The sequence below is a fragment of the Ciconia boyciana genome, chromosome 26 (assembly GCF_034638445.1).
Source record: "Ciconia boyciana chromosome 26, ASM3463844v1, whole genome shotgun sequence".
NCBI classification, from domain to species: Eukaryota; Metazoa; Chordata; class Aves; order Ciconiiformes; family Ciconiidae; genus Ciconia; species Ciconia boyciana.
In genome coordinates, this window is record NC_132959.1 from 721,424 (window position 1) to 744,319 (window position 22,896).

Here is a 22,896-nt window from a genome sequence, read left to right on the forward strand (position 1 = left end):
CCTCGCGCTGGAAATGGACCCAGGGGTTTGCTCCTGCAAAATTGAAGCAGGACAAAGCCTTCTAATACAGATCAAGAGCCTGCCCTTGGGGGGCTGAGTCCTCGGAAAGCCCCAGGAGCCTCCCTCTCTCCAGCCCCGCTCACCGGCCATTCCCCTCCCTCCGCGCCTCCGCTGCCCACTTCTCCCTGCCCCGAGATGAGATTTCCCTGCCCCAAATAGGTCCCCACCCTGGGTTTGCTCTGCTTCACGCAGGTTATTTTGGAGGGGCTTCTCAGCACCAGGGCCTGCATCCCTGCATGGATACAGCAGGTCCCTTTGCAGGCAACGAGACCCCCAAACCCTCCCACCGGCCTCCTGGCAACGCCGAGCGGAGAAACGCGGCTTCCTCCTTGGCCGGGGCTGCCGGTGCCCCAGAGCCCTGTGTGCAGATCAGCCCTTGCGCCCGCAGCTCTTCGTACCGAGCGTGGTGGGTTTGGGCTGCTCGTCCTGGGGTGCTGTGGCTCCCTGCGCTTTGCCCAGCACCCGCGGCTGAGCTGGGAACGTGAGCCCTCTGCGGGTAAATAAATCCCCAAAGATGGGGGCTTCGAAAGCAGTGATCCTGCTCACAGTTCCACCTCCCGAACGGTGGCTGCGTCCAACTGCGGCGTGCCTGCCTCTGCTGGCATTTGGCTTCCGTGGACTGAGCCTGAGCCACCTCCAGCCCTCCCTGTGCCAGCGGGACGCGGTCAGGTCAGTTGGGGGATGTTTCCTCAAACTTGCTTTTGCTTTCTCCACCTCTCTCCATCTCCCAGGTCTCATCCGCAGCTCTCGTGGAACCCCTGTGGCGTAACCTGGTGGGTGTTTGCTGTGGGTCCTTGCATGGAGCTGGCACCCGGCTCCATCACCCGCCCTGGCTCTCCCAGCTGAAGAGCTTGTTGGCGGTTAAAGTCCGATGCCCGGAGCCACTTTCCGATAGTCCCTCCGCCGATGGAGGTACACGTGCCCCTGCAGCAGCACACCGGGGGCAAAACCCCCCGTGCGCAGGGAGGGGTCTTGCATCCCAAGGGGGATTTGGGGGGGATTTCAGCCAAAGCAGGCGGCGAGGCTGCGGCCGGGCAGGCGGCGCGTCCAGCACAAAGATCCCTTTGAGCCTCTGCAGAGAGGCCCCGACTGCCCCTTCCGCCGACGAGCGGGAGCTGCCGGGGAGGGACCCTTTGGCCGCTCTCCACCACCACAGCCCAGGAAGGCGGCCGGGGAGAAGGGCAACGAGCGGCAGTGGTGGGGCCGAGACCCCCGGCCCGCGGTGGCGAGGAGGGGACGGCTGGAGGAGGGGACACCCAGCACGGCGTCACCCGCCCTCCCACCAGTGCTCCCTGCTGGCTCCGCTCTCCTGCTCCACGCAGGGGGGTAGGAGGTGTCTCCGGACGCTTTCGGGTTGTTTTGTTGTTTTTTTTTTTTTCCTTTTTCTCCCCTGCTTCTAAAGCACTGGGTGAGTTTTGGGCTGCGGGGGGTGGGTGGGGAGGCTCAGGACTCCCCTCGTGCTGCTGGGCTGCTTTCCTCGTGCCGTGCCTCAGTTTCCCCACTGGGGAAACCCTTCCCCAACCGCCCAGTTCGGAGTCCTGCTTTGTCCTGGCCCCTGCGTAACAGAACCGCGCTGGCCGGGCCAGGGCTCAGGGGGTCTACAGGGCGTCCACGGGGCTTTGCCCGCTCTGTGGTGGCCTGGTCCTAAGCCTGCGTCTACCAGGGACATCCCCAGAGCAGGTAAACGGGGTGGGGAGCCTCCACGGGGAGGGGGGATGCGGTGGGGCAGGGGACCAGGGCAGGATCTGGCTCTTTGCTGCAGCCTCCCCCCGATCGCTGCCAGCCCCCGCCCATGGCCCCATCGTGCTCGCCCCGTCCTGGGGGGCCTGATCCTGCTTAGGCGCACGCGCGCGCGCACGCACCCTCCCCGCTGTGGCTCTCGGGAAGAGTCAAACGGAGAGCAGGCTCTGCTCATCGCACCCCGGCAAAAGCCGCTGACCCGAGCCGAGAGCCAACCTGGGGGGCAGCTGTCCTGGCTCCTGCAGCCCCATCCCCGTCACCCGGTGCGCTCTGTCCCGTCTCTGCAGGACATGGGCTGTGGCCCGGTGCCCCAGCACCTCCAGCCCTGAGCGCCTCGGCCCCGCCATGCTGACCATAAAGCTGCCGCAGATCTTCAGGGTCCATCAGGTGCCTCAGGTACGTGTGGCTGGGTGATGGCGAGGCTCTGCCCTCAGGTTTCTCCCCCCAGTTCCCTCATCCAAGGTGGAAAATCACCTGGGCTCCCCACCCAACCTCGCTCCAGCTGGTGAGACGCTCCCAGCCCATGCTGCCTCAGTTTCCCCACCCACCACGAGGCCAGAGCAGCTCTCTGGGGCTGCCCCACTCCCCCAGTGTGTCCCCTGACCAGCCCCGTTGTCCCCACAGATCTTCTGGGAGGATGGGATCATGTCAGGGTACCGGCACCCCAAGAGCTCAGCCCTTGACTGCGTCCTCAGCTCCTTCCAGATGACTAACGAGACAGTCAACATCTGGACACACTTCCTACCGACCTGGTGGGGATGGGGACAGAGATGAGGACGTGAACAGGAACGGTGATGGGCATGGGGATACGGACAGAGACAGGAGCGGGGATGGGGATGGGGACAGGGACAAGGCTGGGAATGATGAAAGGATGGAGGTGGGAATGGGGACAGAGGCAGGTGTGGAGACGGGGACAGGGACGGGGACAAACATGGGGATGATGAGGGGATGGGGATGGGGACAAAGAAGGGATGGGGATGGGGGACAAAGACGGGGATGGGGACAGAGACAGGGATGGGCATAGGGACAGGGGTGGAGCCCACCCCAGCGTATGCTGTGCCCGCAGGTATTTCGTGTGGCGCTTCCTGGTGCTCTCATCCTCCCTGGACTTCTGCCAGGAGCCCTACCACTGGCCCCTGCTCATCTACCTGCTGCTCGTCTGCCTCTACCCCTTCGCCTCCAGCTGCGCCCACACCTTCAGCTCCATGTCGGCACGCGCCCGCCATATCTGCTACTTCTGCGACTACGGAGCCCTCAGCCTCTACAGCCTGGGTGAGCCACCGCCGAGGGGCCCTGGCACAGGGGTGGGGATGGGGGCAGGGCCGGGGAGCCACTGGCGGCCCCATGGTGCTGCGTATCTCTTGCAGGCTGTGCATTTGCCTATGGTGCCTACGCAATGCCAGACCACTGGGTCAGCGGCGTTTTGCACCGTTACTTTGTCCCCGCGGCTGCTTTTAACTCCTTTGTCTGCACCGGCCTCTCCTGCTACTCCCGGTATGTTTTGGGTAAAAGCGCCAGAGCTGCGGCTGGGTGGAAACTGGGGCTGGAGGTTTCCTCCTTCTCAGCTTTGGGGTCCTGCAGGGTGTCTCTGGGGGGGTTCCCCTGCTCAGGCAGTGCGGTTGGCCCAAAGCCAAGGTGCTTGCAGGGTCCTCGCTGTGGGGGCTAACAGGGGTCCATCCCCCTGCCCCGTTCTCCCCCTTCACAGCTTCCCTGAGCTGGAGCGTCCCCGGCTGAGCAAGGTGCTGCGGACAGCGGCTTTCGTGTACCCCTTCCTCTACGACAACATCCCGCTCTTTTACCGGGTGAGTCGAGGTGTCCCGGGGGCAGATGCCACCACCACGGGGGTCCCAGGATCCTTCCAGGGGTGGTTTCCCCCCCTTCCCGTTGCTCACTCACCTCCCCACAGCTCTTCTTCTGCTTCTGGAGCAACTGCGCCTGGAATGAGGCTGTGGCCGGGTACTGCTACCACCTCCTCTTCGCACTGCTCACTGGCTTCCTCTTCGCATCCCACCTGCCTGAGCGCCTGGCGCCCGGCCGCTTCGACTACATCGGTGAGCAGCAGCCCCCCCAGTGCCTCCCGGTGCTGCGGCTCCAGCCCCCTGTCCCCGGAGCAACCCCTGGCAGCAGGAGCTGGGCAAGGAGTCCCAGCACCCAGGGTGACATTGGCCTCTCACCCTGGGCAGGACACAGCCACCAGCTCTTCCACATCTGCGCCGTGCTGGGCACCCACTTCCAGCTGGAGGCCATCCTCTGGGACGCGTGCTCGCGCCGGGCCTGGCTGCGGGGCCGCCTGCCCGCGCCCGGGCTCCCCGGCACCTTTGGCACCGCCGGACTGGCCCTTTTGGGCAATGCCGCCATCATCGGCGCCTTCACCGCTGCCTTGCCCTGGGCACCTGGCAGCTCTGTCAGCCCCCCGAGCGTCCCCACCGAGGCTGGGCGCTGTAGGGACCTGTGACACTGCAGGGTGAGTGGCTGGGGGGACCCAGACACCCTGGCACCCCCAGAGCTCCCCCCCCACCCCCCGCAAGTGTGGGGAGAAGAGGGTGAGGGGCTCAGATGCCTGGGTCCTGCTCTTGGGTGTCCTGGGGTGGCATAAGATGAGGCGTTCTTGCCCTCCCCTGGTCCCTCTGCAGCCAGCCAAGCTGCCCTCCCCCCGCCTCCCCCTGCCGTGCCTCAGTTTCCCCACCTTTTAAATATGGCTTAATCATACTCATCACTGCAGGGAGGGCACTGTAGCGCACTTACGCTGCACCTAACCCATAGTAGCAGCCCCGCACAGCGGCACCCAGCCTCAGCCCCGGGACCCCCAAGGCCATGGACCGCTGCACTGGCCCCTTTCCCAGCAGGGTCAGTTGCAGTAACTGGGGACCTGTGTCTGTCTGTCTGTCTGCCTGCGTGTGTGTGTGTGTGTGTAGCCAGGCTTGTCACAGCCCAGCAGGGCTGAGGTGCAGTTCTGGTGCCCCCGACGCGATGCGCACAGCTCCAACGCAGCGTGCGTGTCCCCGCTGCAGCACGGTCAGGCGCTGGGTGCCTGGGGGCAGCCGAGGGCTGCGGGCACCGGGGCTGGAGGCAGAGCCGAGGGATTTGGGTGTGAAGTGAGGGTGCAGCGGGCTGGAAAAGGCCGTGCCCGGTGGGAGCCGGGGTCAGTGCCCGGCACGGAGCTGGCCCCAGTGCCCTGGCTGAGCCAGGCAGCGTGCGCCAGGGGTCCTGTGCTGTGGGGCCTGAGGAGCTGTGGCCAGGGCCATATCGGAGATGAATTCGGGGCGGGGAGATGTGCCGCCCCGTGTGGGGACCCAGCAGCAACGTTGCAGGTGGTTTGGGGGGTGATAGAAGAGACAGAGCCCCGCAGCCCCCAGCATGAGGTGCGCGCGTGTGTCCATCTGTCTGTCTGTGTGCGTGCTGGGTGTGCAGGAAGGGATGGGGTGCCACGGCTGTGGCCAGGCAGAGCACCATGCGTGGGACCAGGGTCCCAACCTCCCCAACCCTGGCCCTGATGAAATGGGGGCTTGCTCTGGAGACCCTGCCGCTGGGAAGGGCGCGGGGCCCATGGGCAGGTGGAGCAGCCCCGCTGCCCTCCCTAATAACCCCACGCTTGGGACAAGCAGCTTTAAATTAAACTGGAATAACGGTGGTGCGAGCGCTGGGCTCATCATTGCGAGGGACAGGCACCGGGTGGTGACGGACACCGCTCTGCCCCGGAGCCTTCGGGTGTTGGGAGAGGGAGGAAGAGGCCGGGGGCCCTCGGCCTCGTGGGAATGGCATGGGGTACTTCCGCTGCGGTCTCACACCCATCCCGCACCCTCAGACTAGGAAGGAGCCGGCTACACTATTTGTGCATTTATTTCTTTCCACGGTTAACAGAAAGGGCTGTAAAAGGAGGGCTGCTTGGGGGAGGTTGGTGCTCTGAGCTCAGACCCAGCGCCCGCAGGGCCGCAGCGTGGCTGGGGGGCGGTGGGGGCTAGACGGGGCCGTAGAAGCGCCGGTACGCCTCCTGGAAGCCGATGTGGTCGGCCAGCTCATCGCAGTCGGGGTTGAGCTCGCACACCTCGCGTTTGGCCTCCAGCGGGTTCCAGGCGGCACCGTAGACGCTGCTGGGGAGAGGTGAGGGATGCAGGGGACGCTGGAGGCTCTCCGGCCCCGTGGGGGCTGGAAGCTCCCGGGGAAGGGCCCGGCCAGCAGGGTGGGGGACGCGCTGGGTGGGGGACGCGCGTCACCCGGCGGGGACATAGTCCCCGGCACAATGGGGCCAAGCGCTACCTGTCATAGACGTAATTCCTCTTGTGTCTCCGCACCACCTCGGCGCCGGCGCGTTTGGAGACGAAGGCTGCGGGGGCATAGCAGGGGGTCAGGGAGAGCTGCGTCCCCCCGTCCCCGTCCCTGTCCCCGGGGCAGCAGGGCTGAATCCGGCCGCGGACACTCACCTTCGGAGCTGGGCGAGTCATCTGCGCTGATGGAGCTGTCGGCAGCTGCGAGGAGGGATGGCGTGGAGTGGTCGGGGCGGCCGGTGGGCTCGGGAAGGCCCCGTGCAGGCTGTGCCCTCACCCTGCTCCTCCTTTTGGGGCTCTCATCGCACCCCCCCGCTCTCACCCCGAGCCCCCCAGCCTGGCAAAGGGAGTCCTGATCCCCGTTCCCCCGCTCCAGCCCTGCGCCCTCCGCCCCAAGGCTCAGCAAATCTCTCTGAGCCCCTTTGCTCCCTCCAGCTCGCAGCAGAGCCCCCTTCCTGGGGCGCAGCCCCCCCCCAGCAGTCCCCATCGCCCCCCTGGACGCCCCATACCTCTGCGGCAGAGGCCAAGGGTGAGGAGGGCCAGGAGGGTCACCAGGACGAGGGGCTTCATGGTGCCTCTGTGCTCGGTGCAGCCCCCGGTCCCTGAGCGGCTTTATAGGGTGCTGCGACCGCCGCCAAGGAGGGGCCCCGCGGCCCTGCCAGGGCTATTTCCAGCACATCCGCTGGGGCCGCGAGCCGCCAGCGCAGGCGGCAATTGTGGTTTGGGGTGAACTCGGTTCCCCCGTGACCCGGCCAGAGCCCACAGGGAGGAAAACACGGCCGCGGGCCAGTGGAGATTTGCCGGTGGGCCCAGCCCTGCCAGCCTGGCAGCCCCCAACGGGGATGGGAGATGGGGCACTGGTGGGACTCCTCGCTGCACTCCCCAGTCACCAACTGGTTTGTCCCAGTTCCCAGTGCTGGATCCCAACAGGGTTGCTGCCACGCTAGGAGAGGTTCCTGCCAAAACCCCTGGGGTTTTCCTCTCCGCGCAAGGCCAAGGGGGACTCGTTGGCCAATTTTTGCCTCGGGGACCAGCGCGTGCTCCTTCCGTGGCGTCGTCGTCACAGCTCCTTGCCGGGGCAGACTGCCGTGAGCCAGGAGGAGAGGGCGAGCAGGTGCCCTCGCCCTCAGTCTCCACGCAGCTCTCCCATGCCACATCCCACGGGCAGACGCTGCGTGCCAGGGCATCCCCAGGCAGTGCCCGTTCCCAGAAACACGACGTCGGAAAGAGGTCCAGCACCTCTTCAAACCCAAAACGGGGCTTTGCAGGAAGAAGTGCTGCTGGTGGGGTTCAGGCACCGAGCAGAGGTGAAGGGGAGCGGAGCAGCTGGAGAAATAGAATCTCTCGTTCATCCATCCTTTTCCTTCCTACTCTCCACAAGACCCCCCCAGCACTCAGGGTGCTCACCCGCCTCCAGAGTTTGCTCCCGTTTAATTCCAGGAGGGCTCCGAGCAGTGGGAGCTCCCCGGGCCGCCTGGGGTGACATTCCTCTTTGGGATCCTGACCACTTTCCAGACTTTCAGATCCTATAAATCCCGGCCTTGTCTTGAAAAGCGGAACCGGAGGCTTTGGGGCGGAGGAGGAGAGAAACGCTGAAGCCAGCGCCTTTGTCAAACAAACCCATAAACTATAGAGTACGCGGGCCAAGTGCACACAGCGGGAGCCAAGACCGGGGGAACAACAGCTCCAATTTATTTAGATTATAATGCAGCGAGGGAAGGCTTGTTTACGACAGAAGGAAAATATGCGTAAGTCAGTCAATCACAGGCTCTGGCTGCCTCTAATTGGAAACAGAGGCTTGTGCTCGGTGGAAATCGCCACCATTGTTCTCAGAATTTGTATTTCCCCACCACACAGGGCACAGCCTCTCCTTGGGACGGCACGCACTAACAGCCGAAGAGCACGACAGGCGAGGAGCACGACAGGTGACCAGAGAAGCCGCTGCCCGCGGCAGATCTGCTGTCTGTTGGAAATAAACTCACACTCAGGAACTCTCCTCATTATCTGCCCAGCCCAGAGGAAGGACCTTTTCTTCATTTTGAAGATACACCTCACTCGCGGGGATTCGCTAACGCCCCGGCAGGCAGACTCCGGTGAGTCCCTGCTTCCCTGGCTGGCAAACTTCCGATGAAATGGTAAAGAACAACTCCAGATAGGTAAAACCAAACCCAGTTTGGTTCCAGGAGTCAACACGGAACCAGGGAAACATCAAATCCCTTTGCCACGAGCCCACAAAGTCGAGGCAGGGCCATTCTAACCTCTGCTTGTCTCCACATGCATAAATGGCACATCCCTGGATCCTTCACACTGTGGCCCTCGGAGACGCGCCCTCGATGCCCGTCTGCTGGGAGGGGAGCAGGGTTGGAAAATAACTGGGAAAAAAAAAGAATAAATGGCAACGAGGAACTTGATGTGATAAAGCAGCCGCTGACGTGTCTGTTCTGATGGGTCACGGGCGGACAATTGTCTTTAAAGACACGGACACTGAAAATGAACACTGCAAAAAGGCGGCAAAAAGTCCGATGTGGCTATTTACGCTCCAGCTGTACAAAATGCCGTGGTGGCTTTTACCTGATGGCGGGCTTCGTGTGCTACAGCTCCCTGGCTCCTCATTCCTGTGCACAGCACAGCCTCTGGGCGTAAGGCACCATTTTTTCTCTAAGGCACATCTAAAATACCTTCAAGGCCACACATTTGGCTTTCGTAAGCTAGAATCGCACCCGCCGCAGCACTAAAGAAGCACGTGAGTGTACAGACATGCTCTGACTATCAGATCTGTAGGATTCTCCTCCCTGTTGAGGTGAGCAGGGAAGAGGAAATTGTCATCTATTTCCAAAGATCCTGATGTGTTCTTTTTTATTTCTTCACAAACTTTGATCAAATTGTCCAAGTCCGGCAGCTTTTCAGTCCCACCGCAAGTTTCTTCCGGCCTGATGAGACGAACGCAAGTTTGCGTGGTTTGTGTACGCCACACACAGAGTCCCACTTCCCAACGCGTTGTCAACGCTTCCAAGATGAGGATAAACTCCCCCTGCGAAACATGCAGAATCTCCCTGCGTCCTCACTGGGGCTCCTTGAATGTCATGATGAGTTCTCGTTGCTCTTTACTAATTGCCTGGAAGGAAAACAACCCCCACTGAACTCAGCAAAGTGCTTTTCTCCACAGATGCCAGCGTTCAGGACACAAAGCAGGCTGAGAGAAAACAGAGCGTCCTCAGCACGTACGGAATACAACCCACTCATCTCACACGCTCACCCACAGAAACATCCCACCCAGTGCACAAACATCCAAGACCTCCAGTGAAAACGCCCAGGCCAATTTCAGCGGTACTTGGCTCCTGGAGAGGCCTTCGATAAGTGGAGGGCTTAAAGACAGCGCAGACATTTGCTAGTCAAGTCACAGAATAGTGTTTCAGGCTGATGCTGCAAACAGAAAGCGGTTTTATTTGTTTATTTGTTTATTTTTACCTGCCAGGCATGTTTGCGAGCTTGGATCAGCTGCTGCAGCTCTGCAATCCTATCCCTCCCCGCAAGCACAGACTCCGCTACCTTCCTGTTCTCTTCCTCCTTCTCCTTTAGCACTTTCCGCAAGTACGACCTGTGCTTGAGGAGGTATGGCACCATCGCGCTGCGAACGTCCTCTTCTGGGATCCCACTGGGACGCCTGGGAACAACTGGGATGTGAAGCAACCAGAGAGCAACAATCTTGCACAGCAATTAGTCTCACTAATTGGAAGCTGAGCTGCTGCCATAACGTATCAGGTCACCGACTCCAGCAATTTACCTCTGGCACTGGATGCTTGAGGACAGCTAGAACACGCGTGTCTAACGGGCACCCCATCGCGTAGCCCCCTAACGCCATACGTGAAGGAACGGGAGGAGTCCTCCCCAAAACCCTGCCGTTAGTCGAGGCCTGGAGGCAGGCAGGATGTAATTAACTTCCCCGAACACAGAAACAAGAAATCGTGATGATGCTTTCGATTAAAGACCCAGCCTGCCTTTAGGGCGAACAAAAGGCGGCACGTACAACTTCCAGTGCCTGCTGAGTCCCTGCGCAAGGCAGCCCGACAAGAAGCGTTGATGTGAGCTCTGCTATTGCAACAGCGGCTGTGGCTAAAACGTGCCATCAGCCTTTTGAATTATTCAGAATTGAGTTCGCCTCCCCTCTGGTCTCAGCAGCACTAACCTCCTCCTTGCACCGAGGAAGCATAGATACGTGACCTAGAGAAGCATAGATAAAACTTATTTTCGGATGTGTTAGACGCAGTGACATTGCTGTTAAGATACGTGAGGTTTAAAAAAATTCCCTTGCAGTGCACGGCCTACAGGACACATCAACACGACCAAAACATCACACGGGAACTGAGTTTCGCCCTTGAAGGAACATGCCTCCACACACACACACACACGCTGCCTTCCACAAGGCTGGCCATACCACGCAGGCTCTTCCCGGTTCTTTGCCTCCTCCACAATCCTATCCAGTGAATCAAAGAGCACCTCCAGATTCCCTTCATTCTTCACCTCCTGGATCTCCTCCTGTGAGGAAAGGACACCACAGGGATTCAGCAGGACCCAAACTGAGCTGACACAGGCATCGCTCTGCTTGTGAGCCCTCGCTTTTCCCTGGATGAAGGCTACATCCTGGGAATCGCCAGGTATCGAGTCACCATCCCTGGAGGTATTTAAAAGATGCGTAGACGTGGCGCTTAGGGACATGGCTTAGTGGTGGAGTTGGTAGTGTTAGCTTTACGGTTGGACTCGATGACCTTAAGGGTCTTTTCCAACCTAAATGATTCTGCGATTCTACAGCTCTTTCTGGGGAAGACAAAAAGGTCTGGAAGAATCTCTGCGGAGCAGTCTTAACTTTCTCGTTTTGCCATTGGATAAATGTGTTTGCTACCCTTAATATCAACGTGTTCAGCGCTTTTACACCGAGGGTTTGAAGCCCCTCTGAAGGCACGCACGCCCCCGAGCCCCTGCCCCTAAGGCTCTGCTTCCCCTTTCACCTTGATGGAGGCCTGCAGCTGGGATATAAACTGATCGTAAATGCTCCTGGTCATCTCGGGCTGTAGCTTGTAGAAGCAGCGGTAGCAGTTTGCAAACCTCTGGTAGCTGCAAAACCGGAGGGGCCGGGCGTCACTGCCAGGGGCCGGGGCCTCCTCGCAGCAGGGCTCGGCCAGGCCCCGGCTCCCACCGAGCGGCCCGCCCTGGCGAGGCCCCGCTCCCGCCTCACCTCCCGGCTGCCACCAGCTTCTCCAGGAAGGTGTCTACCACGGTGGCGAAGACCTGGGCGCGGCCCGGCGCCGCCATCGCGGGCGGGCCGCCATCGCCCGCCGCCGCCTCCTCAGCATCGCTGCGCGCCGCCGCCATGTCCAGCCGCCCAACGGCCCCGCCGCCGCCGCCCATTGGCCACCGCCGCCGCGCGGCGCCGCTACCATTGGTGGACGCGCGGAGCCCGCCCATGCTGGCGGCGCATGCGGGGAAGGGTGTGCGAAAGAGAAGCGCCTTTAGGGAGGCGTGGGCGGGGCCGCGGCCGGCGCGGGCGGGGCCTGGGGCGGGGCCGGCGTGGGCGAGGCCGCGGCCGAGCCCTGCTCACCCCCGGGACAGGGCAGAATGGCTGAAGCGTTAAAAAAATCAACAGTAATAAAAATCACAGGGGCCTGAAGTGCTTCATCTGCCGCATCACGGCAGGAAACTGCGAGCTAGCCCCTGAAGCAGAGCGATAAATATAATAAACCATCCCTCTCTTGAGATCCCCATGGAAACCCCCGCCCAAGCCCTCACTAATCTCACTCATTTAATGAAATAAAATGATCAAGCCCGAAGAGTTCAAAGGGGGAAGAATAAGCCAAGTTCAGCGCAGAAAGACAGGGAAAGCAACAGATCTCACACGTCTTTCCCTTGTCAAGACACTGCTCATCAGAGGGAACCAGGACTAACCACGTTTGCAAAGGAGGCTCTGGGCTTGCCACTAATCTGTGGTTTCAGGGGCTACGCCTGCTTTAGCCCAGTTTTTTTCTGGCTTGTTCAGCTTTCTGCACAGTCACCATCATTGTTTTTTCAGGTAGGTCTCTCCCAGTGCTACTCAGAAGGCAAAGCATTAAAACCGAGAAAGCATCGCTGTGAAATGACAGAAACGGGCAGACTCCCTCGCCCAGCGCGCTCGGAGAGACTAACACGCTTTGAAACTCAGGTGTCCCATTGAAGGTCTCTGAAGTTTATTAGTTGTCAAGAACTTTGCTGGTTAAGAGAGGAATATTACGCTTGAGAGTATCTCCCTACATTCGTGCTGTCTGCCACTTCCGCGACACGCACCGAGAATTACCCGGCTGGTAATCAGCAGAGGCTGATTATTATTAATATTGGTATTAGTACCGCCTTTGTGTGAGAACGGGGCTACCATACGCTCGGGATACTTCCTCGCAATCTTGTGACGCTGCTGTTCCACTTTTTAGAGCAGAATCCGCTATTACTGAAGAGCCGATTGGCGTTGTCTTTTAAACAAAAACCTGACAGAAGAGCAGCTTGCAGAACACGCTGCTTCAACAGCTCTGTCAGTGGCTCAGGCATACATCACCTTATTTAATGCTGCAGAAAACAAAGGTGGGATTAGAAGGCCTTCGATGACTCATCTGCAAGCCCATGAAAGAGTACTGTATCTTATAACCAAGTTCTGCCTTTAAACATGAAAGTCTCTCTCCAACTTCAGCAGCATCTGTCTACTTGTTCCGTCTCCAGCAGAAACTGTGGCACATCCAGTCTCCGCATGGGCCAAACTGCAGATGTCGGGATGAAGGCAAGAGCCACACTTAGCAAGTCTCAGGTGAAAAGACAGCTAAGAGCCTGGCAGCAGCCACAGCTCGGCAGGATCAACGCTACAACCAGGAATTCCTTGTTACGGCAGAGAGATGAACAGAGGAGGAGACACATTTGTTATTTGGAGGGGTGTCTCGCCTCTCAGACACACGGCTAACGGGGATGAGCACCACGTGTGGGCTGGCATCACGAGAGGCAGATCTCAAATACTGAGACCAGCAGAGTGAAGACAAACAATCCCTTCATTCCTCCTCCCCAGAGAGCAGCCTCTTGCTTCATCACTCGATTGCAAGTTTTCATCTGGTAAAACACAGACCACAGCTTAAGATTTTGATCCAGCAAGAGTGTGCAAAGAATCGTCCTTGCCCTTCCCAAACGGGGTAAGCAGGATTTAAACTTACAAAGTATTAGTGAACCGTTACTTCTTATTCAATATGAACATGCCAATCAGGTTTGAACTGGATCAAAAGCCAGTACAAGCTTCTTTTTTTCTTCCCCACCTCACATCCAGTTGTAGCTCAAATCACATTCAGTTCTCATCTCGGCTGCTGGCAGCACAGCAATCTGACACTTCCAAACTCTGCATTTGTTTGTGCTTAAACTAACTAAAGGTGGGAAGTGGCAGCAGCCACCCTGAACATGCAGTATTGACACTCACATTGAACAAGGCCACAGAACAACCACTCAGACTCCCAGAAATCAGAATAAGATTCCCTAAAATAAAAAAAATTAAATAACAACAGATTAAAAACATAGGTTAGGTGTCAAAATTGCCATCAGCTAATTACAAACAGCCAGCTCAACTCCTAACTTGCCTATCAGCCAGCTTGCTGTTTGAAGGATGAGAGATAGGAAACATTTTCCAACAACATACAAAAAAGGTATGTACAGATCTATTCAAAATGCAGTAAATAAGGTCTTAAGTGGTGCCAGGTTACTCTCGTCTCGCATCTTCTAGAAATTAATGTGGGCGACTGGAGAAATTTACTTGTCTATTCTATTCTTCCAGCTTCCCACAGTACAACTGCAATCAGCACCCAACCCACCAGAGGGCTCTGCTGCAGTCTGGTAGACTCCCCTCCTCGGAAGTTTGGCAAAGATTAAAATAATTTAAAGAATAAACTGGCTTTTTGCTTCAGCCAGTAAGTCTTTAATTTAAAAAAACGGAATTAAGAACTTGCCAGGATGCGTTCACACACCTGGCTGCTCTTGAATGAACTGTCACAGGCAAACAGCATTGCCGAAAGTCACATTTTGATGGTTCTAAGCAGAAACGGCAGCAGAGCACTGGATTACAATCAAATCTAAAGAGGTGAATTGCAGTTGCTCTTGCTTCTGCCTTGTACTGTGAAATCAGTGAGAGACAAAGGAGACAGCAGCTGCCTCTCCTCCCAAGCTTTCAACCGTGACGGTCCAAATTCAGAGGGTTCAAAAGAAGGTTTCTCTTCCACCAGCTGCCTCTACCAGTGTCTCGAATCCACCAGCTCCGGACGGAGGCTCAGCTTCTTCAGAGTTTCATACCCCACCACGATGACGATGGTGGAAGGAGTGGCTGAGATGATGCGGGCAGAGAGGCCTTTAGTCAGGCCCCAGGGACCTTCCTCCACCATGAGCTGTTTGAAGGTGAGGATGATGGAGCTCTTGCCTTCCACCTGCAAAGCCAGAACAAATATTCACAGAGCTGCCAGACTTCATGCTCAGCTGCTCTGGGGTTCTGCTTCAACTGAAGACTCTAGAGACTACAGATAGGCCAGTCCAATAACCTTGATCTAGTCTCCAGAATTCCCCGAGGGGGAGGAAAAAAAAGGCTAGAAGTCCTAAAGAGGCAGCAGTAAGTGGGATTCTTAGACCTGTCTCCTCCTTCCTCCCATCTGCCCCCATCTAGAAGGGGCTGGATCAACACGACAGCTCAAGTCTCACTAAAACTGAGACTGCTGGAAGCATCTCTCCTTTTCTGCAGGATGCCACATCCGCTGGGGAACCTCATTTGAGCAGTCTGGGTAGGTGAAGCCAGCCTTGCTACCTGAGCTGCCTCCTGTCAATGCCGAGTGCAAATTAAGCAGCATGATATCTAGGACAAAACAACCTACGAACAGAGAGAGAAGGGGAGCCGTTTACCTGAAGCCACAGAGATCAAAGAGCTGAGGCCGAACCCCACCCCTGCGTCATGCTGTTGCTGCAAACAGACATGCCAAGGAGGCTGAGCTCTTACCTGAACCCGAGCCCTGATGACATCCATGGGGTTGGTGAGCGTGGAAGCTGTTGCGGCTGCAAGTGGCCCCGATATAGCTTGCAGGAGGAGATGGGGACAGTCTTTAGGAGTCAAGCTAGAAAGCTGTTCTGCGAACAGGAGAGAGAAAGTAAAGTTTCAGATGAGTGGCTGCTTTGTCAGTTCCTTAACTCCGCCTGCTAATTTAGACTGATTTGCAGTGGGCAGAACCCCTGATTTACAACCCGTCACCTCCTCCCACAGCATGTCCAAGTGGTGCTTTCTACATCAACCAGAAAATTAGCAAAGCACAGGGAGCAAGCCCGTAAACACCCCGGCGGCTCAGTGCTCCATCATACAGCCTCTGATCAGCTCAAACACAGGCTCTCACACCTGCTGGGCAAACAGGGCAGAATAAGCTTGTACGTCCCCAAAACAGAGCACGGAAACATTCACCCCCCTTTGAAAGGCAGGGGGGAAACCTTTAGACAAGGCTATCAGAAGTTGTCTGCAGCGATTCGCACAGATCCAGAAAGCTGTCACTACCACCGAGCACATTGTCCAAGAGATATCTACGTGGTACCCCGCTGGGGGATCTCTAAGGAGAAAAGCGCCACGTACTGCTCATCCCAGGGATTTCCTCATTCTGTTCCTACGACCTGGCAAACAGCATTTGAATCTCCCACGCTTTTGTTGGTTAAAATTGTACTGAAGACAGTCCAAAAGTCCCAGTTTCTTTGGATGATGTGGTGGCTGTGTCTATTTGGCAAGAGGGAAGGAAGCTGCCCTGTTCACGACCCAGAACGCTGATCTGAATCACTGCCAGCGGTGTACTTTGAGCCCCGAGGAAGGTTCAATGACCCCCGCTGCTGCCAGCCAAAACCAGCACACTATCCAGGGACAGAGGACTAGAAAAGGCAGCCAAAGTAGAGATGTATTGACAGCTGGGGCTTACGTTTAGCATCATCTTGATTTCCACTGCAGAAGACTAGGAAAGAGAGAAAGAGGCAAGCTTCCTTCTCTCCATATCAACTTGCTTGTTCTTAGATGTCCACTTTCGAACCTTTTTGGCATGAAAGTCTGAGGATAATACAGTGGATTTTGGTATTAAACATTGTTGACATGGAGAGTGAAGGGAGCACTCCCAAAAAGTTCAGACTGGACCAACATCCCAAGCTGCTGTTGCCATTTAAACGCAGCACTGATGCGTAACCCATGCTCCCCACTGTTACCAGAATGCGCCCACTCTGAAAAGCAAATTAGACATTCGAGACACCTGTATTTTTAAAAGCAGGCAATTTCCGAGATATACTTTAAGCCTAGTACAGTGAAATCTAAGCCTCTCATTATCATCACTTTTAGGCAGACTGCTATTAGGTAAATATTAGTCTAACAACCACATGCAAAGCTGCATGACAGAAATCTAAAGGATTATGGGGGGTGGGGAGTAAATCTTAGCTGGCCAATATCTTTAGTATTTGGGAACACCCTGAGGATTACAAGCGCTGAGATAGGGAGAGAGAACATACTGTTACGTGTAGTTTTATATCACAAGGTTTGGTTCCAGTTTTAAAGCTACAGAAACTGAAGCATAATCTTAAGACACAAAACCACGGAAGATTTGGCCTTCGTCTCTGCCTGTTGTTTGGTTTTGCTATGAGATTTGTGGCTCTGGAAGTCTTTTTGCCATGTACAAGACTCCCGAGTCCACATGAACTGAAAGACGAACTGTACTTACATGGTGGCTTCAAAACTCTGCCCAGTGCCAGCCAACAGCCTTCCTCACTTCCATGCAGAAAGTAAGCGTTATTTGGGATTAGCGGAAGAGAAAGTTAAAGTAGACGCATCAAGTCCCTCTTGCCTAGAGGCACCTAGTTGTAAGTCCTCTAGCACTCAGACTCCTATTCTTTAACTCTGCAGGTCAAACCAGGCTGCTCTGTTAAACTTCCACCCAACATCTGCAGAATTCGTTTAAATTGGATACAGCTATTTGTTTCGAGACAGGTTCTGCTCCCACCCCAAATCAAAGAGAGAAAGCAAATCACACTGGGTCCACAGTTTCGGAGTCAATCTGAGGGGCTTCTAGGTCTCCTGGGATAAGATACATTCAAAGTCTCCTTTCACTTACCGGCATAGAAGTGGTAGAAGGGCCACCAGACTGCACTGTTGGGAATATAGGTGAGCAGCGAGGCCACATAGCCCCTGTAGAAGCCTCTAAAGCCATCGGCCTTGAAAATCTGTACAATGATGTCCTTGGTTTGGCCAAAGACCAGCATCCGCTTGCCATCTTGGTTCTGCACCTTAAACCTGCCCATGCTTTCCCCCTTCCTCTGCATCATGAGATGCTGGGAGATCACATCGATGGGCACCGTGATGCTCTGGGCCACCAGGGAGGCTGAGCCACCTGCCACCAGAGACTTCACAGCATTGTTGTTGTTGTACCGTGACACATACTTTCGAGTGAGCTCATATGTTGTCACATAGCACTGTCCAGAGATCAGGGTGAAAGTGTTGACCAAAAAGCCACGGTAGAGCCCAGCTGTCCCTTCTGTCCGCAGGATTTTCACAAAAGCATCAAAAGTCCCGTTGTATAGGCTCTTGCCCTTCTGAACCTGCAACCGTGTCCGGATGAGCGTGAAAGGGTAAACGCTTACCCTGATCATCATAGTCATGCAAATCCCAAACACATAGAACTTCCTTTTGTCCAGGTGCTCCCACTCAATGATGGGGATGTTGCGTTTGTCCTCCATGACTCCTTGGAGTGGGGTACGAGAGGTGGTACGCCCCAGATCTGCCTCAGAAGCACGGAGCAGATCCAAGCTCAGCCCTCCTATCTTGACTGACTAGACTGGAAGTGCCGGCATCTGAAACGAGAGACACTTTCAGTAGACGAAGCACCTAAGTTAGCTAAAGCAGCCTACGTCACCTAACTTTGCTGATTTTCCTGAAGTATACAGACACCCCTTGCATAAACCATTCTGCTGGCAGAGCGGTGGGACTGTAACTTCAGGAAGCAGGGCCGTATCACGTGGTTGATGGCGGCGCCTTCTGATGTCACCGTAGCTATTTGTTAAACTCTAACGGCAGTCTGCATACATGGCAGTTCTCGCTACGGTCCAGATTACTCTGCTGCAAAGCAAAGCTTGCCAGACTTTGCAAAGCAGGTCGAGATCCACAGAGGAAGAGCACTGCTCCAGCAGCAAGCACTACCTTTTAACGAACACGCAGGAATACGGATTGTCAACCAAAGCGGCTTCTCCCCAGTCATTCCGGGTTTGCGATGCTCCTAGATGTCAGGATGTCACTTTTCAGTTCCAGGCTCTGTACAAAGAAGGAAGTGACAAGTGTCCATTTGTGTTCCCACATTTCCTGCACAAATTAGACACCTTTTTCTGGGCATTTCCATTTCGACCTTCCTAAAGCTGGAGGGTGATGCAAGCCAGGGAAGGGGGAAGAGAAGGTTGTGAAGAGAGGAGCAACAATGGGAGGACAAGGCAAATACAGCCACGTAGAGTCTCCACGTTGATGACCAAGACCCTGAAAAGAAAGGGTTAAAAATCACAGCCCAGGGATCTCTCAGTTGAGCAGTGCCTAACTGCGCTTTTCAGCTAAGGCGAGCAAAGTTCAGCCTCACTTCCAATACTGCATCGTCGCTTCTGTCGCTTCTGGTACGGTAACACTCACAAACCTGCCACCCTTCCGGTTTTGGCAGCATTCAGAGTACCAGGAACCGAGGGACGAGGAGGGGAGGTCCTGGTTCAGACCAGGAGACCCCTCCCGAGCCTGGCTCCTGCCCCTGATGCACTATCGCTGCGTCTCATCCCGCAGGCAGCCAGGGCCCGGCAGTCACCCACAGCTGCATCCCTGGGACAAGACTCTCGGTAGTTCCACCCGTCTCCCTTTTGGCTGTAATTTGCTCTAACTTGGTGCAAGATTAACCAAGCTTGGAATAAGCTAACCTACCCACAGGCCCAGGCATATAGAAGTGAAAAGAGAAAAGCATCTCAAAGAATCAACCCACCACGAAACCGACTATTTCACTGACCACAAGGACTTTCTTTCCGTATCAAAAAAAGCCAACAGATCTTCAGGAATAACAGACTGCTAAATTATCAGAAAGGGCTTGACTGCAGCTGCATCACAGCTTATATTCCAGGCTCTGGCAAATGGGTATTTGAAGTCTGTGCACAGGCACAAGCTGAACTGCTGGAGGGCAGAGCAATACCAAGTAGCTCCACTTGCAAATGCAGAAACTGGAAGAAGCGTGCCAAAACCAGAGATCAGAACAGATTCACTTTGAATCTAGACCGAGTGAGAACCCAAATTTACCATGAGATGCAGTCAACACCATACACCAGTTCGGGGGCCATTTTAAGTTACCAGCGTAATGCAGAAAGGCCATAGCATAAACGTCTCCAAACTGCAGGCTTCATGAAGAGAGCTCACACAGTCAAGAGCCGTTTGGTTAGAAATGCAATAATAAAACAACTGGCAATTATTTACCTCTGGCATAGAGAAGAAATTACAATTATGAAATGATGGGGGGGAGGTGTGCTATTAACAGACTATTTCATTGCCTATCTGCCAACAGAATATTTGCTTAACATCAGCAAACAGCGTTACAGGCTGCCACGGCTCCTGCTGATGGACAGTGAAGTTAAAAATACCCAAGGGCATCCGGGTCCAACAGGGAGCGTGCGGAAAACCCTGTTTTCCCTAGTACAAAGAAAACGACACTTCATTGTTACAGTCAATTGACTTGACAGATAACACATAACAAATATCATGGCTTGTCTAAACAAAAGTTGTATTGCTTTAATTATAATTACAGTATTACTGATTCACTAATACAGGCATAATTAGACAGCATAAAGCTTCCTACACAGGAATTATCTACACGCAGCACCTATGAACACATTATTTTATTCTTGTTAGGAGTCCCACTAGCTTAATATTTTATAAAAAAAATAAAATAGAGTCTAGCCAGTGCAATTTCCTGGTGAAGCCTGAGGGTTTAGCCCATACTCCAAATTCCTCTGCCACCCAAAAACTGAACTGTATGTAACGGAGCTCTCCACGTGAAAGGTAAGGCATACCTGCTAAGAAAAATCCTCGTTGCTGCAATAAGGAAAAAAATTAATAATAATAATAATAATAAAAGTATCCTTGATTTTTATTTAGTTTTATGTGCTATAGTGCTTTGTTTTTAGAATTTTAGCCATAACCTCCTTGAGGAAATAACTGTACTTTCTTTGGACTCTTACTAATAACTCTTTTCATTCAGGACGAAATTAGAACGACAATGTCACTTTAATCCCAGGGCCCACAAGCAATCAAAGCCATAAGCTCCTCCTGCGGGGAGGTGAAGAGGGAAGGCATCCTGGCATCACCAGGGGTGCTTCGATTTAACCACCACGGCCACAATTCTTGCTCTGCCAAGATGAGAGTTTTGCTCAGAGCATTTATTCTTCCAGAAATTAAATCTAGGGCCTTGCTCAGAGCAGTGATGCTGTCGCACCCCGTTTCAGTAACTCTTTGAAGATCTTCAAGTAATTTTGGGGATATTGATGTAAAAGTAATTGCTAAATCTCAAAAGAACTGACCTACCCTCCAAAGCGAAATTCAAGTACACCAGATTCCCTCCCAGGTCAAGGAGCCATTGCGTACTTCAACACTTGAACGGCTGCCGTGCCAAAACTACACTTCAATAGATCTATACAGATGGTGACTTCTCACCATGAATAGAAAAGCTTTGCTTGAATTTCTGCCTAGAAATTAAAGCACAGGATTACTAAGCAGACTGTACCTGCTTCTGCTCTCTTGCTAGTTTGCAGTGCGACCTACAGGATACGGCCTCAGTCTTTTAAACGCAGACCGCAACTTAGCATGAACCCCCCCACAATTTATCTCCTTTTTAATGCAGCCCCATCAATCCGTTTTCCAAACCATTTTTGCTGCAGCTGTATCTATATATGATTCTTTGGCAAATAAAGACAGGGCCTTTGTGTACCCCTGGCCAAGGATGTCTCCTGCTCAGCATACTAATGCCTTAGCACGACGGCCTGGGAACCATCCAGAAGCAGGCGGCGAGGCCGCCTTTCCAAGCCCCAACAGCTATACGCGGTTGCCTGTGGAGATCCTCTCAAGTGGGAAAGCACGAGATCAAACAAATCCACTACAAGTCTCTCCAATTTGAAGCCTTTTATCTGTGCCACGTTACGCCGGACCTGGTCTAAGGAGGCAGCTCCGTTTTCAAAGTCTTTACCGTCACACTCCTTAAATTTACCCCAGGATGGAAGCGGATATAAAACCAGCCTCACTGAAGATCTGCAGTTCCTCCGCGAGCAGCTGTCTCTCTGTAAACGATGAGGCAGAGACACTCTAAGGCCAGCGCTTCCCAACACACCCACAGCCCCACGCTGCCTTCCCCCCACCTCCCGTACGCAGCGGGCCGCGCACAGGAGACGGGCAGCTGGCGCAGCAAGCCACCCTCCTACCTTATAGGTAAAGCCATCAGCGCTTATGTTTGGCCAGACAAAAAAATCCCATGTGCTTTAAAGGCAGCGAACATGTGCGAAGTTTGGCACAGGACCCGCTCAAGGTCACTGAGCGGATTAGCAGACAAGCAGCCCTTCCCAGCACCCTGGTTTCACGTCGCAGGCGGGTCCCCCCCCCTCTCTCCCCCACGCAGCTTTGCCTCCTGCAGCGCCGGGGCGCAGGGAACCTCCATCCCCTTCCCCGCCTGCCCCTGGGCTCCTCAATGGCGCAGCACCCGCCTCCTCAGCCGAGCGGGTCTTGCACCAAACCCCCGCGCTCCCCCTCGCCCCGCTTTCCCTCCACGCCCCGAAGCACCCCCCGCCAGCCGCCTGCCCCGGGCGCTCCAGCACCCCCCTGCCGCAGCCTCCCCCCGTCCCGCCCCACAGCCAGCCCCCGCCCCAGGCCCCCAACCGCACCTCCCCAACCCCACGCAGCACCTGCCCCCTCCGCCATCCGGCCGCCCCCAGCGCCGGCCCCGAGCCGGGCCGCCACCCTCCTGCCCCGCCGCCACTCGCCCAGGCCAGGCCTCCTCCTCCCGCCCCACAACCGAGCCCCCATTCCCGCCCCAAAGCCTCCTGCCCCGCGCCCCGGGCCCGGCCTCCGCCGCCCCCTTACCTCAGGCCGGCGGGCGGGAGGCCCCCGCCCCGCCCCGCCGCCGGCCGGTCCCGCCACCCCATGGCCGCTCCCCCCTCGGCGGCCGCCGGCCGGAAGTGAACGGCGGCGGCGGCGGCAGCGCGTCGGGGCCTCGCGCGCCGCCCGAGCAATCAGCGCCCGAGCACCGGCGCCATCTTGGGGAAGGGCTGACGCCGCTCCGGAAGAGACGCCGCGCACTTCCGGCCGCAGTAAAGAGGACGGCCGCCCGCTGCGCCCCGGGAAGACAGGCAGGGAACGGAGCGCGCATGCGCACAGCGGGGGGCCTCGCCTGCGCCCTCCCCTTAAAGGGACAGCGCCGCCTTACAGCTCTTAAAGGGCCAGCGGCCCTTAACGACTGGGTGTGACTCCTGTGTTTCCCGGGAAGAATTCACGTGCTGGCTGTTGGAAGGGCAGGGGGCAGGGCGAGGTGGGGAAAACAGCAGAGATGCACCGAGAGGAAGGGAGCGATTGGTGGGGGTAAGAGGGCCGTTTCCCCCTCCCTCTGGGGTGGGGCGTACCCCCCCCCCCAGGTCCTCACCCCTCGTTGCACATGCACACCTTGCACACCCCCACACTGCACATGCACGCACGTTCCCCCCACGCACGCTGCGTGTGCATGCATCCGTCGCAGCCTCG

At 56.1% G+C, this 22,896-nt stretch overlaps 4 protein-coding genes across 14 annotated transcripts; 1 reads left to right on the forward strand and 3 right to left on the reverse strand.

The window, feature by feature from the left end:
* The first annotated feature begins 754 nt into the window (after positions 1 to 754).
* Positions 755 to 5,422, forward strand: PAQR6 (progestin and adipoQ receptor family member 6). Of its 4 annotated transcripts, XM_072846636.1 has the most exons (8): positions 1,066 to 1,468; positions 2,088 to 2,196; positions 2,425 to 2,552; positions 2,867 to 3,072; positions 3,168 to 3,294; positions 3,506 to 3,602; positions 3,707 to 3,851; positions 3,984 to 5,422. In XM_072846636.1, exons 2-8 carry the CDS (start codon positions 2,146 to 2,148, stop codon positions 4,253 to 4,255), a joined length of 1,026 nt encoding a protein of 341 aa, XP_072702737.1. In that variant the 5' UTR covers positions 1,066 to 1,468; positions 2,088 to 2,145; the 3' UTR covers positions 4,256 to 5,422. The 4 variants fall into 4 exon arrangements, with proteins under 4 accessions (XP_072702735.1, XP_072702734.1, XP_072702737.1 ...); XM_072846634.1 differs by lacking the exon at positions 1,066 to 1,468 and adding an exon at positions 755 to 972 and having other exon boundaries at positions 3,707 to 5,422; XM_072846633.1 differs by having other exon boundaries at positions 1,063 to 1,468; positions 3,707 to 5,422.
* A 270-nt stretch (positions 5,423 to 5,692) lies between these two features.
* Positions 5,693 to 6,635, reverse strand: BGLAP (bone gamma-carboxyglutamate protein). The gene is made up of 4 exons (XM_072846466.1): positions 6,575 to 6,635; positions 6,222 to 6,443; positions 6,058 to 6,124; positions 5,693 to 5,891 (listed from the first exon to the last, which is right to left on the reverse strand). The coding sequence occupies exons 1-4, from the start codon at positions 6,633 to 6,635 to the stop codon at positions 5,759 to 5,761; spliced, it is 483 nt and encodes a 160-aa protein (XP_072702567.1). The 3' UTR covers positions 5,693 to 5,758.
* A 1,099-nt stretch (positions 6,636 to 7,734) lies between these two features.
* On the reverse strand, positions 7,735 to 11,543 carry PMF1 (polyamine modulated factor 1). Its single transcript, XM_072846509.1, has 5 exons — positions 11,299 to 11,543; positions 11,072 to 11,177; positions 10,501 to 10,601; positions 9,534 to 9,729; positions 7,735 to 9,180 (listed from the first exon to the last, which is right to left on the reverse strand). The coding sequence occupies exons 1-5, from the start codon at positions 11,526 to 11,528 to the stop codon at positions 9,127 to 9,129; spliced, it is 687 nt and encodes a 228-aa protein (XP_072702610.1). The 5' UTR covers positions 11,529 to 11,543; the 3' UTR covers positions 7,735 to 9,126.
* Positions 11,544 to 12,261: 718 nt separating this feature from the next.
* SLC25A44 (solute carrier family 25 member 44) lies at positions 12,262 to 22,464 on the reverse strand. 8 transcript variants are annotated; one of them, XR_012039723.1, is made up of 8 exons: positions 22,243 to 22,458; positions 20,698 to 21,446; positions 18,301 to 18,411; positions 17,219 to 17,954; positions 15,094 to 15,221; positions 14,081 to 14,533; positions 13,540 to 13,595; positions 12,262 to 13,181 (listed from the first exon to the last, which is right to left on the reverse strand). XR_012039723.1 is itself a non-coding variant. In XM_072846506.1 (7 exons), the coding sequence occupies exons 5-7, from the start codon at positions 17,838 to 17,840 to the stop codon at positions 14,342 to 14,344; spliced, it is 942 nt and encodes a 313-aa protein (XP_072702607.1). In that variant the 5' UTR covers positions 17,841 to 17,954; positions 18,301 to 18,411; positions 20,698 to 20,858; positions 21,377 to 21,446; positions 22,243 to 22,458; the 3' UTR covers positions 12,262 to 14,341. The 8 variants fall into 8 exon arrangements, 4 of the variants coding, with proteins under 4 accessions (XP_072702607.1, XP_072702609.1, XP_072702608.1 ...); XR_012039721.1 differs by having other exon boundaries at positions 12,262 to 13,595; XR_012039722.1 differs by having other exon boundaries at positions 13,540 to 14,533.
* Positions 22,465 to 22,896: the final 432 nt, after the last annotated feature.